The following is a 16,138-nucleotide window of genomic DNA, read 5'->3' on the forward strand; positions in this document are numbered from 1 at the left end:
CCCGCCGTTCCGGGGCCCGGCCGGGCCGGGGGGCGGGAACCGCCGCGGGAACGGAGCGCCGAGCCCTCCGGCGGCGGGGCGGAACCGTGACCGTGGGGCCCGGCCCCGGCTGTGGGACAGGGACCGGGGGGCAGGGGCACGGGGGGTCAGCGGTACCGAGGGGTCAGCGGTACCGAGGGGTCAGGGGTACCGGGGGGGCAGCGGTACCGGGGGGCAGCGGTACCGGAGGCAGGGGTACGGGGGCAGTGGTACGGGGGGCGGGCAGCGGTACGAGGGGTCAGGGGGACGGGGGGGACGGGGGCAGGACCCCCGGCTCCTCCCGTGGAGACGGGACCCCCATCCTGCCGCGGCGCATCCCGGCGCAGGCAGGCGGGTGCCAGAAGACATTTAATGGTCTTTGAGTAGAAAAAGTACAAAATGGGGGAAGGGCCCCCGTGGGGAGCGGGGCCGAGAGCCGGCGCGATCGGCCATCGGGCACCGGGACCCCCGCGGCGAGAGGTGACCACGGCGAGGGGCTTCCGCTGCGGCCCCGGCAGCGCGGCCTCAGAAGTCTCCTTGCAGGTCTGCCGAGAGGAGAAACGGGGGGTTTTACACAAAAAGAGAGAATTTTCTCAGAGCCCTTCGCGGTCGCCCAGCCGGCTGCGTCCCTGCCCGGCTCTTACCGCTTCTCCGGAGCAGCTCTCCCCTCCGGGCGCGCTCCATCTCCTCCACGAACTGCTCGAAGACCCGCACGTAGGGCGCCAGGCTCGTCTTCTTGTAGTCTGGGGGATTTGGGGGCTGAGCGGGAGCAGGGCAGCGGGCACCCCCTGCGTGCCAGCCCCGGCCCCCGCTCACCCCGCGCACGGCGCTTTGGCTCCGTCTCGCCGCCGTCCTCCTGCTCCCCATCGTCACCAGCTGTGTCCAGCTCGTGGCAGAGGGAGCTGCGGGAGATGACGGGATGCGGTGGGGGCTGCTGGCACCGCCAGGGCCCCCCGTGCCGCCAGCCCCACTTGCGTACCTGATGGTGGGGACAGCAAACGGGTCGAACTGGTCCAGCCTCTGCAGATCCAGCGGCACCGATATGCGACCTGCAAAAGAGGGGAGTCACTGCCGGGGGTGCCCGGCCCCACAGGTCCTCGTGGGGTGCCAGCCCCACCGGCCACCGGACCCACCTGTTTTGGGGTGGACGCTGAAGGGGCTCTTCAGCAGGTGCCCCACGCCTTTGCTGACGTTGATGTCGAGGCGGGGGAAGCAGTACTGCAGCATGATCTCCCAGTCCGCGTAGCACCTTCCAGTCCCCGCTGCCCGCTGCGGGGACAGGCGGGTCAGGGGGCAGCGGGGCGGGCAGCGGCACCCGGACCCCACCCAGGGCGGTTCCGTGGCCACTCACCCGCGTCCGCTCCATCCTGCCCTTCAGCAGCTCCCAGCGCTGCGCCGAGTCCCGCTTCTTGGGGAACTCGCTCTGCAGCGGCTCGCGGTGCTGTGGCCATCCGTGGTCAAGGCTGGTCGCAGACACTGCCGACCCCACTCCCCCCGTGCAGACCCCCCCTCCAGACCCCGCACAGCACCGAGGAGCATGGCGGGGCCGCTCTGGGAAGGATATCCTCTGGGACGAGGGCCAGCACCTTGTCCCAGCTCTCCGGGCTGCCCAGGATGTCCTGGCCCACCAGCGCGTACTCCTCGAAGTACTTCTCCACCACGCTGACCGAGCGCCTGCGGGGGAGCGGGGAGAGGCTCAGCGCCCGCGGCCAAAGGCTGCAGGGGCCGGGCACGGGGGTCCCCACTGACCTGATGAAGGAGTGGATGGGGTCAGATAGGTTCACCTTCTTCACGGTCTCCGCTCCACCCTGGGGGGACAGCAGCGGTCAGCCGAGGGGGGGCGGGCAGGGGGTGCCCGGCTCCCCGTGCACTCACCTTCACCAGCGTCAGGTACTCCACGGTGGCTGCCCGCAGTGCCGGGGACCACTTCCGCACCGCGTCGTCGCACACCCAGCAGTGGACGCCCCTCCGGCCCGAGTACACCCACAGGCGATGCTTCATGCCCAGGTCCTCTGCGGGGGGAACAGCCGGGCTGCAGGAGCGTGTCGGGACAGGCTGTGGCATCCACCTGAGCCTGGCAGCACTGCAAACCCACTGGGCAAACCCCACTGGGCACCAGTGCATCCTCTGCTCCCCCCAGCTCCATGAGAGCTCTGCTCCAGCCCCGCTTTGGAGCCTAGATGTTGCTGCGGGGCAGAGTGTGATCAGGATGCATCCCTGGCGCACAGGGACAGGGGTGGCGCGGGCCCTCAAGCCCCTCACCCACAAGCGCGCGGTCGATGATGCGGACAGCGATGGTCATCAGGGTCCAGCACTTGGAGCAGATCTCGGCCGAACTGGAGGCAGAGTGTCGCGGGTCAGGCTGTCGCCCCGCGCCCCTGCACCCATCTCCCAGCCCCCTATTCCAGCTCGTGCCGTGAAGGCCCCTGGGAACCTGCAGCACGTCCGGACGTCGTCGTAGTCCGTCATGTCGATGTCAAAGACCAGCTCCTTCTCCTGCGGCTGGAAGGCCCCCAGGTGCACCGTGTTGTGCTGGTTGGGCTGTGGGACGGGACGGGCTCAGCCCCAGCCGGGACCCTCACGAGCTGGGGGCTGCGTCCCCCCGGGGCCGGCCGGCGCCCGTGCTCCCAGTCGGGGTGCCCGGGTGGGAGCGGGACTCACCCGATGGGAGTAGACGGCCCCGATGTCGATCTTGTAGGGGCTGGTCCTCTGCAGCTCCCGCTCCAGCTCCTGGGGGCTGCCGAAGGACTGGAACCGCAGGTAGACGTCGTCCCGCAGCGTGAAGGAGAACTCCCGCAGCTGGAAGTAGTTCTTCACCACTGCGGGGGCGCGGGCGGGTTGGGGGGGGGGCACGGATGGAGGGGGGCAGCCCCGACACTGCCCTGAGTGCCCGGACCCCTCCCGCGTGTTTGCCCCAAGAACCCTCGCTGCCCTCCTGAGCCCCCTCCATCACCGGCGCCCCCAGTCCCCCCATTCCCTGCACCCTCCGGTCTCCCCGGTGCCCCGGTCAGCGCATCCACGCGCCGCCGCCGCCTGCCCCAGCGCCCCCGGGACCCCGCCACGTGCCCCGGGCCCGGTACCGCAGCCCCCGGCGGTGCCCCCCGCCCCGCTCACCGCCGCCGTAGCCGAGCCAGCGGCCGTAGGCGCCGTGCGGGAAGAGCCGTCGGTAGAAGACCGGGAGCAGCTCGGGCAGCGCCGCCGGCTCGAACCGCGCCATGGCGGGAAGCGGCGGGAAGCGGCGGGGACGGGCGCCCGGGGGCCGCCGGGAGCTGTAGTCCGGCCCGGGGGGGCGGAGCGGCGATGGGGGCACCGCGCGGTTCGGGGCACGTCGGGGAGCGCAAAGCACCAGGAGGGTCCGGGGGGTCCCGGGGCGGCAGCGCAAGGGTGCCCGGGGGGGGTGCGGGAGTGCCCGGATCGCGGGGGTCCGAGGGGTGCCCGAGGGGGTCCGGGGTGCCCGCGGGGCGGCGGCGCAGGGGTGCGGGAACCCTCGGGCGCTGCCCGGCTCCGGGTTAACGATTTCGCAGCGGCCGCACGGCTGCGACCGGCCCCGACCCGGCAGAAGCCGGGACAGAGTCCGACAGCCCCGGCGCCCGACGGACTCGAGGCGGCAGCACCGCGACGGCGGCGAGCCCGGGACGTGCCGGGGCGAGGCCCGCGGGGGCGGGCGGCGGGTGGCGCGGGGGGAGGGAAGGGCGCGGGGGGGGGCGCGGCCGGTCGCGCAGCCCGGTAGTGCCGGGAGGCCCCGCGGTCTCTGTGCGATCGTCGCGCCGGAGCCGTTCCCGAGCCCGCGGCCGCGGTAATTATTGACAGCGGCACCGGGGGCAGGGACAAGGTCGGGCCGGAGCCGCTCGCCCGCCGCACTCGCAGAGCTCTCGGTCCCGGTCCCGGTCCCGGTGCCCGAGGATGTGGCTGTCCCTGGCGGCGGTGCTGATGGGGCTGCACCTGCTGCGGCGCTGGCACCGGGAGCGGCAGATGGTGCCGGGGCTCTCGGAGAAGTACGTGCTGATCACGGGCTGCGACAGCGGCTTCGGGCACCTGCTGGCACGGCAGCTGGACGCGAGGGGGGTGCCAGTGCTGGCCGCCTGCCTGACCCCAACCGGGGCCGCGCGGCTGCGGGCGGCTGCCTCGCCGCGGCTGCAGACCGTCCTGCTGGACATCACCTCCAGCCAGAGCATCGCTGCCGCTGCCGCCTGGGTGCGGGAGTGTGTGGGTGACCGAGGTAGGACGGGGCGGCTGCCCCCATCCCCACCTGTGCCAGCCCTCCTGCCACCCTGCCAATCTGTGCCGGCACAGCCGGGGCTGGCGTGGGGCCGTGGGCAAGGGAGCAGCCCCAGCTGACCCCATCCCGCTTCCCCAGGTCTCTGGGGGCTGGTGAACAACGCGGGAATCGCCATCCCCAGCGCCCCCAACGAGTGGTTGACCAAGGACGACTTCGTCAAGGTGCTGAATGTCAACCTGGTCGGCCTCATCGAGGTGACGCTGAGCCTCCTGCCCCTGGTGCGGCGGGCGCGGGGCCGGGTGGTCAATATGTCCAGCGTGATGGGCCGCACCTCCTTTTTCGGCGGGGGGTACTGCATCTCCAAGTACGGCGTGGAGGCCTTCTCCGACAGTCTCCGGTAAGTCTGGCTCGGCAGACAGCAGCCCTGATTTCCCAGCTTGTTGTTCCGGACTTTGGCTGGCAAAGCCTCCATTTGTCAAACCCCCTCCTCGTGCAACCGCGAGCGAGCGCAGGCAGAGTTCGTTTTAGCTGCTGGTGAAGCGCGAGAGGAGGGGCTGCGGGGATGCCCGACGCCGGGACACCTTGTGCCACTGCTGCGGGACTCGGGTCCCACAGGAGCGATCTCCTGCCCGGGGGGGACCCTTGCCTGCTGCTGGCAGCCTCTGCTCCACTTTCAGCCCAGCTCGTGCAGAGGCAGCCTGGCGTACGGGAAGGCAAAGGACTCGGCAGAGCTTGGGGTTCGTTCCCCTGCCTGAAGACTTCCCAGTAGCTGGGAGGCTACTGCCGGGAGGCACGGCCTTCCAGGGACTGAGCCTCCCCCATCGGACCATGCCCCATACCAGATCCTGTGGGCAATGGCCCTGCGGCCCTGAGGTTTGCTTTGGCCCCGTCCCATCCAGACTCAGCAGATGTTTGCTCATGTGCTGCCTTGGCCACGTGCCAGGGCTGGCATGGGGTCTGCTGCGGTGGTCGGGCTCCCCGCCGCACCTCTGGCACGAGGCTGCTGTGCATCTCTCATCAGAGCCGATGCCCACGTGCTGCCCGTGCTGCCAGGTGGCAGATGCACTTGGGCGCTGTTCCCGTGTCCCACTGTTCCCAAGGGCTCAATCTCTTCCAGGCTTGAGATGCGCAGCTTCGGGGTGAAGGTCAGTGTGATCGAGCCAGGCTACTTCAAGACGGAGATGTCCAGAGTCGAGAACCTGGAGAGAAATTTATTTTCCATCTGGGAGAAGGTCCCAGAGGAAATCAAAGCAAGTTACGGGGAGAATTACGTGAAAGAGTGTAAGTACCTCACCGAAAGGTCAAGCAGTGCTGTTTCTCTCCTGACGCGAGGCCCGTCCCCAGGGCCACAGGGTGTCCCACCACCCATCATCCCACCGAGCCATTTGGCTGCATTTGGCCCGAGGGTCTCAGCCTGGCAGCCTGACCCGTGCTTCCTGCTCCGCAGGTTCAGTATTGCTCAGGAAGATGCAGAAGACCTTCAGCTCCAACCTGACGCTGGTCACAGACTGCGTGGAGCACGCGCTGACCAGCTGCTGCCCCCGCAGCCGCTACTCCGCCGGCTGGGACGCCAAACTGCTCTACCTCCCCCTCAGCTACCTGCCCTCAGCCCTCACCGACGTCCTGTTCAGCCGCCTCCGCCCCAAACCTGCCCAGGGAGCCTACGGCAGGGACGCGGCGTAGGCAGCTGCCAGGCAGCAGCCACCAGGCCCTGGCAGCGCAGGGCGGGATCCGGCATCGCCCGCAGCCGAGGCCGCGCCAATGGGTTTCTGAATTTCTAACTCAGACTCGGGTCGCACAACCCGCTGTCCTCTGCTACCAGAGCCCTTCGCTCCTGAATAAAGACAATTTCTCCTCCTCCTCGCCTGGCAAGGGTTTGATTTTCAGCCTCAGCGAGGCTGCGGCACCGAGGCCATGTCCCTGCTCCTCTAACAGCACCAGCACCGCTGGCTGTGCCATGCCATGCCGTACCGTGCCATGCCATGCCATACCGTGCCATGGCACAGGAGCTCCCGGGATCTCCGGCTGTTCTCCTGAGCACCTGCTCTGTGCAGGGTCCAGCCCCTGCCACGTGCGAGAGCTGCGCTCGCCCAAGCCAGCACTCCAGGAGTTGGCACACGTGAATTAAACCAGACCTGTACAAACCTGGACAGATTTCTCACCGGGCACAGGGCTGGGTAGCCTCTGGTCGAGTCCTTCTCCTCGTCCTCCTCTTCCTCCTCGGTGCCCCTTGGGCATCCCGAGCAGCGCCTGCTTCTGTGCTCAGCTCCGCAGACCCGCAGCACCTGGTCAGTGAACGCTGCCCTGCTCCAGCCAACCGTGCCTGGGCATCGCTGCGGCTGGGGACATCCCATCGCCTGTGGCCAGGGTCTCCCTGGCAGTTCTGCCGTGTCCTCGTGCAGTGCCCGTCCTGGGGTGAGGGGATGAAGCTTCTGTCCCCCACCAGACCAAAGCGGGGCAAGTGCAGCACAGCCGGCAACAGGGAGAGGCTGGGGCCAGGTGATGCCAACCATGCCTGGAGAGTTCAGCCAAATCCAGCTCTGTGGGGCAGCTGGATCCACCGTGCCAGCACAAACAGCCATTACAGGCCAGAGCAGAGCTCCGGGCACAGGGATCTGCGTCAGCCAAGGCTCTGAATTGCACCTGAGATGCACAAGTTTCTGCAGGTGCTGCTGCAATCCTGCCTCCCCTCCAGCAACCTGGCCAGCGGGCACCCAGAGTAATCCTGGCACCCGGCACTGCCACTGGCCAACTGGCACGTACTGGGGCTGGTCCTGTGCGCCAACCTCCATATATACGGCACGGACATGGGCTGCGTGGAAGGCGGCTGCTGCTGAGCCAGTGCTGGTGCCCGAGGATGTGGCTGTCCCTGGCGGCGGTGCTGGTGGGGCTGTACCTGCTGCGGCGCTGGCACCGGGAGCGGCAGATGGTGCCGGGGCTCTCGGAGAAGTACGTGCTGATCACGGGCTGCGACAGCGGCTTCGGGCACCTGCTGGCACGGCAACTGGACGCGAGGGGGGTGCCGGTGCTGGCCGCCTGCCTGACCCCAACCGGGGCCACGCGGCTGCGGGCGGCCGCCTCGCCGCGGCTGCAGACCGTCCTGCTGGACATCACCTCCAGCCAGAGCATCGCTGCCGCTGCCGCCTGGGTGCGGGAGTGTGTGGGTGACCGAGGTAGGACAGGGTGGCCGCCCCCATTTTCACCCCCATTATCACCCCCACCGGTTCTCCCACTGCTCTGCTGACCTGTGCCGGCACAGCCAGGGCCGGCGCAGGGCTGTGGGCAAGGGAGCAGCCCCAGCTGACCCCATCCCACTTCCCCAGGTCTCTGGGGGCTGGTGAACAACGCGGGAATCGCCATCCCCAGCGCCCCCAACGAGTGGTTGACCAAGGACGACTTCGTCAAGGTGCTGAATGTCAACCTGGTCGGCCTCATCGAGGTGACGCTGAGCCTCCTGCCCCTGGTGCGGCGGGCGCGGGGCCGGGTGGTCAATGTGGCCAGCGTGATGGGCCGGCTTGCCCTCTTCGGCGGGGGGTACTGCATCTCCAAGTACGGCGTGGAGGCCTTCTCCGACACCCTCAGGTATGGCGGTGGCAGTCACCTGTGGCCCCTGGTGCTCCCCTGTGCCAGGGCTTGTCTGGCAGCTGGCAGATGCCACTGTGCCGGGCAGCTTTGCCCCACTTTCCCCACGCAGGGTTTTGTGTTGTGCCCAGTGACATCCAACCGTAGAGGAGAGGAGCAGCGAGACAGGGTGGGGGCTTGTGAAACACTGACAGTGTCACCCACGGGTTGGGAAACTGGGTGACGGCCGGAGCCGCGGGCAACCAGGGGAAGGTTTTGAGAAATCGTTGAGCAAGAGAAGGTCCCCTGTGCCCACCCGGGGGACAATGGGGGCCTAAGGCGAGTCACGGGCTCCCCCTCATCCCTCGTGGCTCAGTCCCCCCCAGCCCCTGCTCGGCTCGGGACGGCGGCTCCATCCGTGGGGCTGACGGCTGCTCCCCGGCCAGGCGCGAGATGCGCCCATTTGGGGTGCAGGTCTCCATCATCGAACCCGGAGGCTTCCGGACGGACATAACCAACCCCACGACAGTGGTGAAGGGCATCAAGGACCTCTGGGAGCGGCTCCCGGCAGAGATCCAGGCAGCCTACAGCCACCGTTACCTGGAGAGCTGTGAGTACGTCCCCGCATGGCCCTGGCACTGCCCAGTGACCTCACCACTGCCAGCGTGCCGGGCTGGGCTGACCCCCCTCTGCCCACCCAGATGCCAAGAGCACCGTCCTGCTGCACCGCCTGAGCAGCGCCTGCCTGTCTCCCGTCACCGGCGCCATGGAGCACGCGCTGCTTGCCCGCTTCCCCCGCAGCCGCTACGCGGCCGGCTGGGACGCCCGGCTCGCCTTCCTGCCACTCAGCTACTGCCCGGCCTGGCTGACCGATGCCATCACCGGCTTCTTCCTGCCCGGCCCTGCCGGTGGAACAGCCACATGCCCCTGAGGATGGCCACCGGACCGGGGATGGGGACACAGCACCCACGGGCACGTGCTCGCCTCGGGCCCCTGTACATGCTCAATAAAGCTGGTGCAAAGCGAGGGGCTGCCCGTGGTGACCCCTCGCCTTGGTGGTGTCCGAGAGGTGCCAGCCACGGTGCTGGCAACCTGCTCTCAGGGCAGCTGTGACGCTGGCGGGTCCCTGTTCCCAGAGCAGCCGCGCACATCCGAGCTGCGGCGCAGGGTGGTCTCTGCCTCCGCAGCCCTTTGAGGGGCCGGTGGCCGCGCCGCGGAGTCCAGCCGATCCTCGTGGTCAGCGCCAGGGGCCGATCCGCACCCGCCGGCGCCGCCGGTCGTGGCTGCGGGGCTGTCACAGTGCTTGGGCTCCCATCGCTGCCTCGTGCTGGGGGGACGCCGCTGCCCCGGGACCTTGGTACCCGCTGCTCTGCGCAGCACCAGCCCTCGGCCCCTCCAGGCTCCCAGCTCCCTGAGGAGAGCTGGGAGCGATTCCTCTGTGCCAAGGTCTCCGAAGCTGTTGGGAGCTGCTGGGACCCCCCGCTCTGCCACATCCCCCGCCTCTTCCCCATGTGTGTCCAGCTCAGGCCGCAGCGGCTTTGCCCCTTGGCTCCCAATCTCCTCCCTCGCTGCCGCAGCTGGGAGCCCCAGAGCCGGGGCTGGCAACGGCTCCGTCCTCCCTCGCTGCCCGGGGGCCCTTCAGCGCCAGCGCAGCCCCCCGGCTCCGCCATGGGCGACCTCGGGCTCATCCCTGGCAGCCAGCACTCCCTTGCCAGCACAGCGCCGGCGATGGCGTGGGCCGTTGGCAGCAGCACTCAGGTCCCGCACAGGGAAAGCCACGGACTGGCGCGTCGTTCACGCCTCTAATTCAGGGCTGGTCGGGGGCTGAGCCCACGCGACGCCCCGGCCGCGACGGAGCTCGGGGGGACGCGGAGCGGGACAGGAGGTGGCACACAGGGCTGTTTTGCAAGCGGCGTTCCAGCTCGCCCAGCTGTTTCCCCGGCCAAGAAAGCTTTCCTAAACGCTTTGCTCGGCTTAGCGAACCAGTAAGACGTCCCCAGCAGCCCCCGCACGTCACGTTTCAGGGCCGCGTGTCCCCGCGGGGCCGGGCTGCGGCGTGCCAAGCTGCCGGGTGGCGACACTGTGGCCTCAGCTGCACCTGCCCCGGGACCCCTGTGCCTAAATCCCTCTGGCATCATCCCAGACCGGTGCCGGCTGCCCGGGTAGGAAATGGCAGGAGAATGGCAGATCCCAGCGCTGCTGTCGCCTGGAGCCCACCTCGCTGCGGGTCCGTGCTGTGCCCCCTCCCGGTGGGTTCGGGCTGGGACAACTGGGAGGGACCCGGTGCTCATATTTCACCCCGAAGTGAAGCACTGGCAGGTTTGGGGGGGGTGTGGGCATTATTGATCTCTCCTCTTTGCCTTCCCACATGCCACCCATCCGCCCTCTGGTCCACCGGGCTCCGAAGGACCCGCTCAGATCGAAGTGGCTGCTTTCCGGAAGCGAAACAGCCTTTTCCCACTTACCTCCAGACAAAGAGGGGAACCGATGGTTCCCATCGCGGCAGGGATGGGGAGAAGGGGCCAAGCCGCCTGCCCCGCTCCCCACGGCTCAGCTGGTTGGAAACGCAACCGGCTCCCGGAGCTCGCCGTCCCCCCCAGGATCGGCAGCCCCTGCGCAAACCCCGATCCAAGAGTTCAGCGTGGAAATCGCCTGACCCGTTACACGGAAACAGAACGGCACTCCTGCCTCCCGGGGAGGCAAAGCCCCCGGCCCATGGGGCAGCAGAGCGGCCCTTGGCGGCCCCCGGCCCCCGGCCGAGCCGAACGTGCCCCGTTGCGCTCGGGGCGAGCACAAAGCCACTGAGTTCCTGTTTGCAGCCGGGGCCCTGCTGCTGCCGGGGCTGGTACCTGTGCGGGGTCACGGGCACCGGGCTTGTTGTTGTGAGACCCGACTTATCAGTGCCCCCGTGCTTCCCCGCTCCGGCCGTGCCTTCCTTCCGAGCCGATTGTTGATCGCAAAGTCTTGTCCGCACTCGAAAAGGAGATTTCCTGCAATTGTTTTGCAGAACTTGCAGCTTGATGCAAAATTTTCTGCCTATCAGCCCCCTCCCCAGTGCTGGGGCAAGACTGGAGCCCCCTCCCTTCCCCTGCAAAACCGCCAGGCAATCCCGGCTCCGTGATTAATTGCTGCCTGGCCAGAGGTGTTTCTGCGGATGCAGCCGTCTGCCAGCAGCTCCTGCAACAGCTCGGAGTGATGGGCAGTGCTGACCTGGCAGAGATGTTCAGCTTTCTGCCCTTTTTCCCCCAAAGGGAACCCCGAGCTCCCCCTGGCACCGTGGGAGTGTCAGGGACAGTCAATGGCACATTTGCCTTAAGCCCCCCAACCCCTGGGGACTCCCGGAGCCGGGAGGGACGTGGCTCAGCCGGGTCCATCCCAGACGATGCATTTTCACCTCTTGCCCACAGTGACAGTGGGATCCGGGCAGGGTCCAGCCCCTGACACCAGCGAGGCTGCAGCAGCCGCGTCCCGCAGGAGTGACGGCGGAGGGGACCTGCCCGGGGGAACCCCGCTCCATCCTCGGCAACCTGCGGCTTCGGCACCGACACCTGCCCGAGGCCCCTCCGCACCCATCCCCAGCCCCAGGGCAAAATCAAACGGGAGCCGAGCCTCGGGGCTGGAGATCCAGTCAAATGTCACCCGCGCTGGGCTGTCTCAGGATGTCGGACCACGACAGTCACTTCCTGCTGGGAAGCTGCCAACAAGCCCACCCCGAGCGCCGTGCCACCGCTGCGGCTCTGCTCTCCCAAAGGCGCGGGAGCCGCCGAGCCGAGAGGATCGCCGCGCTCTCCGAGCAGCCGCTCCGCGCAGCCTTCGGCTCTGCCGCCGGTGAGCCATCACCTCTCCTCCCTGCCCGTGTCCGTCTGTCCCCTCTCCCACCAGCCTCTCTCGGGATCTGCAGCCTGGCGAGGGCGGGAGGCCGAGGAGCCTTGGGGACGGTGTCGGGAGCGGGCGGTGCCGGCGGCGTGCCGCAGGGCTGATGCTCTGGCAGGGGACGGCCGGCTGCGGCGTTCCCCGGCTCGCTGGGCTCCGAGTGCCGCGGAAATGCCCCGGCAGCACGGCACGCTCCTCCGGCTTTCCCAGGGGAATGGCTCATCTTGCGAGCTCTTCCAGCGGCGCGGGGCTGGCCGGGGTCCGCGGTGCCTTCGCTGTGCGGATGCAGCTGTGCTGGGATCTGAGCTCTCGCTCTTGGGGCAATAAAAGGATGTTAAGGTCAACTGCATTTCCCTTAAGTTTGTAATTTTGTCACCTACTTGGGAGTCCCGACGGCTCCCAGCAACGCAGCTGCGAGGCGGGCAGAGCGAGGGCGGCCGCTGGGTTTCTGCAGTGAGCACATGCCAGGGGCTCGGGCGGGGGACGGGGGCTTTCCCGCGGGCACGGAGCCGAGCAGGCACGGTCACCGCTGCCTTTAACAGTCCGGGCGCCTGCCCATGCCCCGACCCCTCGCAGCCGGTTGCTGCGTGCAAGGGCAGAGCTGGGGTCCCACAGGCTCCGTGGCAGCAGGACCTGAGCTCCAGAGGTGTCGGGGACAGCACGAGCCTCGGAGGGGGGGTGGGTCCTGCCCGAAAGTCGCTGCGCTCCGGAGTCGTCAGCTCGGTTTCTGCAGTAACCGATGCTGCTGAGCCTCGGGGCTGGTGGGTGCTCCCACCTGTCCTTCGTTCCCCAGCTCCGTCGGTCCCCAGCACTGCCTGTCCCTGTCCCTGTCCCTGTCCCCATCCCTGACCTGTCCCTGTCCCTGTCCCTGTCCCCATCCCTGTCCCCGTCCCCGGCTGAGCAGGCTGTGGGACAGGGCACAGCCACTGTGCAGAAATGCAGTTCGTGGCTTGCATTTTGTCTGGGACATGAGGTTACCGACTGATGTGGACATGGGATCTTTGGAGGGTTGATGTAGGAAGTCACCATCGGAGTAAGAACAGGATTAAAAAAAATCCAGGAGGAGGATACTTTCAGAGCCTCCCGCAAGGACTGAGTCTGACAGGAGAGATTGGCTGTTTCTCCGTATTTTCAAGCTCAGAGCTTTCCCTTTCCTTGCAGCTACCAGGATGGCTGAGGTGACCACTGCCCCCACTGAGACGCACACTCTCCTCAACGAGTACGGGGATTACCACAACTGGTCCGAGCTGCTCCACCTCCTGAACTACACCCACACCTTCTGCGAGTTCAGCCTGGATGAGAATGTCAAGCGGGTGATCCTCTTCATCCTTTACCTGGTCATCTTCGTGGTGGGCTTGGTGGAGAACCTCCTTGTCATCTGGGTCAACTGGCAGACACGGGGCAACAACAGCTTGGTCAACATCTACATCATCAACATGGCTATCGCTGACCTCGGAGTGCTGCTCTCACTGCCCATCTGGATGCTGGAGGTGATGCTGGATTACACGTGGCTCTGGGGCAGCTTCCTCTGCCGCTTCACGCACTACTTCTACTTCGCCAACATGTACGCCAGCATCTTGCTCCTCACCTGCCTGAGTGTGGATCGCTACGTGTCCCTGACCAGCTCCTCCCTCTTCTGGCGCAAGCACCAGCGCCGCGCACGCCGCATCATCTGCGCCTGCAGCTGGGCCTTGGCAGCGGTCATCCCGTTCCTGGAGGTCGCTCACATGCAGCTGGTCAATACCGGAGAGCCCATCTGCATCTTCATGGCTCCCTTTGAGACCTACGACGCGTGGGCGCTGGCGGTCAGCTTGGCCACCACCACCCTTGGGTTCCTCATCCCCTTCCCCATCATCACCATTTTCAACATCCTGACAGCCAGGTTCATCAAGCGCACCAAACCAGAGAGCAGGAAGCACTGTCTGCTCATCTACGCCTACGTCGTCGTGTTCCTCATCAGCTGGCTGCCCTTCCACATCATGCTCACGCTGCTCACCCTCGAGGGCAGCCACATCATCCTCCACTGCACCTTCGCCCACTTCCTCTACTTCTTCTACGACATCATAGACTGCTTCACCCTGCTCCACTGCGTCATCAACCCAATCCTCTACAACTTCCTGAGCAAAAACTTCCGCAGCAAGCTCATCTCCGCCGTGGTGAAGTACATCCCCAAAGACCAGGGCAGCCAGAAGGGCGCAGACAATTCCTCCTCCACCACGCAGCACTCCATCGTCATCACCAAGGACAACAACCTCCCCAATTAAGGGGGGGTCAGACTCTCCCACCCATCACTGGCAAGCGGTTGCGGGGGCGGCAGCTCCCTGCGCTCGCTGAGGTCAGCAGGATTGTTTCTCCTGGTGATAAGCAGACACTTTGCTTTTAAACATCCCTTCTTGGCCGGCCACCTCCCGCGCTCTGAGGGCACGGTGCCAAGCGCGGGACGACGCGGTGCGGAGAGCTACTGACGTTTTGCCTCTGATGTGCTGCTGCATCCCATCTGTTTGGCTAAAGACAGAACAGGAGAAAGAGAGATTTCCTGTTTTCCAAAAGAAACACTTGCAGTAACGCAGCGCATCACTCCGCCTGCTCCGAGTCCGAACATAGACCCTGGCACCCGACCCCGTACCCCCACCCCGAGCCACAGCGCTGGGGGCACACGGTCCTTTCCCTTCTGCAAGCGCAGAATCTGGGTCTGACCGGGCACGGCTGCTTCCGAGCGCAACCGGCCGCAGCAGAGGCAGGTTCCCAGTTTGGGTTTTGCAGCAGGAGACCCGTCCCATTAAACCCACCCTCCCTTAGAGCATCTCCTGGCACGTTTCTGAGGCCACTGGGCGCGTTTCTAACCACCAGCAGACCCCGCAGCCCTTCGCCCGCGCTCCCTCCCGACCGAGGTCACGCGGAAGCGCGCCCCGGGGAACGCGTGCGCGTGCAGACGCCCTCGGAGCCGGAGCGCGGGCTGAGCTTTTGGCTGCGGGAGAAACTGGAGCATCCGGAGAAAGTTCGTCTTTCTCCGGATTCTGCTAAGTCAGGTGCTGCGGGTCGCGCCCTGGGCAGGGGAAGGCGACGGAGCGACAATCCCGGGAAAAGAGTCCATAAATCTGCCGAAGGCCTTGAGCTGCTCAAGAAACACGGTTGTAAAAAAGCGAAGCGTAAGCAGATCTGGGGACAGGATGCTCGCGGCACGGAGCGGTGGGGGGGGAGCAGGATGTCCCGGGCCGCGGGAGAAGCCCGTGACCAGGGGTCGCCGCGGCCGTTGGTTATCACGGCACCGCTGGGAACGGCTCCGCTGGGAACGGAGTACAGCACTAAATATTCAGGACTCCTCGTGCGAGACGTTCCTTCTTACCACCGGGGGATACCAATGTTGGCAGAAAAAGCCAAATCTGTCTCTTGGGCAGAAATATTTTGTACGGCAGCTGGGGAAGGAGCCGGTCCCCTCGGACACGACGGCATCGCCGAGGGAAGCGGCTCACGGCCGTTCCTCTTCCTTAACTGCGTTACTTACACACAGTTTCACAGCTTCGGAGCGCAGAGCCACTCAGACTGTTACCCCCCCAGGGCCGGGGCTGTGCTTCGGGATCCGCCGCGGGACCTCACCGCCTCCGTCCCCGTGACCCCCCTGGGCACGATGCGCGGCGAAGCCAGACAGCCCCAACTCCGGCCGGCGAACGCGACGGCAGCTTCACGCTGCCGCGACCCCAGCTCTGATCCCGAATCTCCCCTACGTGTTCCTTTTGCGACTACCCTGCCGTTTTCACGGAAAACACGGAAAATAAGTGCACAGTAACAAGAGATGTGAGGTGTGACGTAACCAGGACTGCAACATATTCAATTTCGAGTTACTCAAACATGTAAAACTTGGTATTTGACCTATTAAACTTGTGGTTTTTTAACTCTCCTAATGCATCTGCACCTTTGTTCACAGACCTCGGGGTCAGAGCGGCCTCAGATAATCCCCGACACAGCCCCACGTGGTGATCTGGGCTGGAAACCCAACGAGCCCTTTAGCCGGAGCCCTCCACCTCCCTGTGAATCCTGCACCACCCCGTGGGGTAAACCAGCCGCGGGCTCCTTTGGCAACTGCTGGACACCCACCCCGGGACCACCCTCCCAGCTTGAATTCCCCGTGCCGCTGCTGCTCACCAGCCCGGCAGTGGGGACCGGTGTCCCTCTGGGTACGTGCTCCCTGGGGCGGCTCTGCCCGAGCAGCTCCGGCGGTGACCGAGTCCGGCCGCCCCGGCCGATGGCAGTGCCCGGCGAGCAGCTCCCCCCAGCCCTGAATCAAGAAGGAAACTTCACCGCTGGAGAAAAGCTAAAGCTGCTCATGGAAACCCCGGCGGCGTTTGCCCGCTGAGCCGGCGTGCCAGCCAGCAGCTCCGCGCCCACAAAGGGCCACGTCCCAGCAGAACCCGGCGCTGGCAGCGGGAAAGGGCTTATTCAGGGACACAAACCGAATCGGGTTCTCAC

General features: G+C 66.6%; 4 protein-coding genes across 6 annotated transcripts; 3 read left to right on the forward strand and 1 right to left on the reverse strand.

Annotated features, from left to right (window-relative positions):
* Positions 1-543: 543 nt before the first annotated feature.
* Positions 544-3,235, reverse strand: PRIM1 (DNA primase subunit 1). Of its 3 annotated transcripts, none has more exons than XM_086628544.1 (13): positions 3,133-3,235; positions 2,680-2,837; positions 2,453-2,559; positions 2,281-2,354; positions 1,894-2,030; positions 1,768-1,826; positions 1,583-1,692; positions 1,370-1,461; positions 1,152-1,287; positions 998-1,067; positions 835-920; positions 663-761; positions 544-563 (listed from the first exon to the last, which is right to left on the reverse strand). In XM_086628544.1, exons 1-13 carry the CDS (start codon positions 3,233-3,235, stop codon positions 544-546), a joined length of 1,251 nt encoding a protein of 416 aa, XP_086484670.1. The 3 variants fall into 3 exon arrangements, with proteins under 3 accessions (XP_086484670.1, XP_086484669.1, XP_086484668.1); XM_086628543.1 differs by having other exon boundaries at positions 1,370-1,459; positions 1,569-1,692; XM_086628542.1 differs by having other exon boundaries at positions 1,340-1,450; positions 1,566-1,692.
* Positions 3,236-3,921: 686 nt separating this feature from the next.
* Positions 3,922-5,920, forward strand: LOC147526565 (retinol dehydrogenase 16-like). Its single transcript, XM_086628508.1, has 4 exons — positions 3,922-4,237; positions 4,376-4,634; positions 5,355-5,518; positions 5,685-5,920. The coding sequence occupies exons 1-4, from the start codon at positions 3,922-3,924 to the stop codon at positions 5,918-5,920; spliced, it is 975 nt and encodes a 324-aa protein (XP_086484634.1).
* A 1,174-nt stretch (positions 5,921-7,094) lies between these two features.
* Positions 7,095-8,729, forward strand: LOC147526566 (retinol dehydrogenase 16-like). Its single transcript, XM_086628509.1, has 4 exons — positions 7,095-7,410; positions 7,561-7,819; positions 8,245-8,408; positions 8,500-8,729. The coding sequence occupies exons 1-4, from the start codon at positions 7,095-7,097 to the stop codon at positions 8,727-8,729; spliced, it is 969 nt and encodes a 322-aa protein (XP_086484635.1).
* A 2,728-nt stretch (positions 8,730-11,457) lies between these two features.
* Positions 11,458-13,935, forward strand: ACKR5 (atypical chemokine receptor 5). Its single transcript, XM_086628617.1, has 2 exons — positions 11,458-11,626; positions 12,833-13,935. Exons 1-2 carry the CDS (start codon positions 11,458-11,460, stop codon positions 13,933-13,935), a joined length of 1,272 nt encoding a protein of 423 aa, XP_086484743.1.
* The last annotated feature ends 2,203 nt before the right edge of the window (positions 13,936-16,138 follow it).

The sequence above is a fragment of the Tauraco erythrolophus genome, chromosome 31 (genome assembly GCF_009769465.1).
Source record: "Tauraco erythrolophus isolate bTauEry1 chromosome 31, bTauEry1.pri, whole genome shotgun sequence".
Classification (NCBI taxonomy): domain Eukaryota; kingdom Metazoa; phylum Chordata; class Aves; order Musophagiformes; family Musophagidae; genus Tauraco; species Tauraco erythrolophus.

Excerpts from the sequence above, each read along its gene's own strand:
- PRIM1 (XM_086628542.1), bottom strand. The coding sequence starts at position 3,235 with ATGGCGCGGTTCGAGCCGGCGGCGCTGCCCGAGCTGCTCCCGGTCTTC. Across the intron at positions 2,031-2,280 it reads CATCGACCGCGCGCTTGTGG|AGGACCTGGGCATGAAGCAT; the intron begins GTGAGGGGCTTG and ends TTCCCCCCGCAG. Across the intron at positions 564-662 it reads AGAGCTGCTCCGGAGAAGCG|ACCTGCAAGGAGACTTCTGA; the intron begins GTAAGAGCCGGG and ends TCCTCTCGGCAG.
- LOC147526565 (XM_086628508.1), top strand. The coding sequence starts at position 3,922 with ATGTGGCTGTCCCTGGCGGCGGTGCTGATGGGGCTGCACCTGCTGCGG. Across the intron at positions 4,238-4,375 it reads GGAGTGTGTGGGTGACCGAG|GTCTCTGGGGGCTGGTGAAC; the intron begins GTAGGACGGGGC and ends CCGCTTCCCCAG. Across the intron at positions 4,635-5,354 it reads GCCTTCTCCGACAGTCTCCG|GCTTGAGATGCGCAGCTTCG; the intron begins GTAAGTCTGGCT and ends AATCTCTTCCAG.
- LOC147526566 (XM_086628509.1), top strand. The coding sequence starts at position 7,095 with ATGTGGCTGTCCCTGGCGGCGGTGCTGGTGGGGCTGTACCTGCTGCGG. Across the intron at positions 7,411-7,560 it reads GGAGTGTGTGGGTGACCGAG|GTCTCTGGGGGCTGGTGAAC; the intron begins GTAGGACAGGGT and ends CCACTTCCCCAG. Across the intron at positions 7,820-8,244 it reads GCCTTCTCCGACACCCTCAG|GCGCGAGATGCGCCCATTTG; the intron begins GTATGGCGGTGG and ends CTCCCCGGCCAG.
- ACKR5 (XM_086628617.1), top strand. The coding sequence starts at position 11,458 with ATGTCGGACCACGACAGTCACTTCCTGCTGGGAAGCTGCCAACAAGCC. Across the intron at positions 11,627-12,832 it reads AGCCTTCGGCTCTGCCGCCG|CTACCAGGATGGCTGAGGTG; the intron begins GTGAGCCATCAC and ends CTTTCCTTGCAG.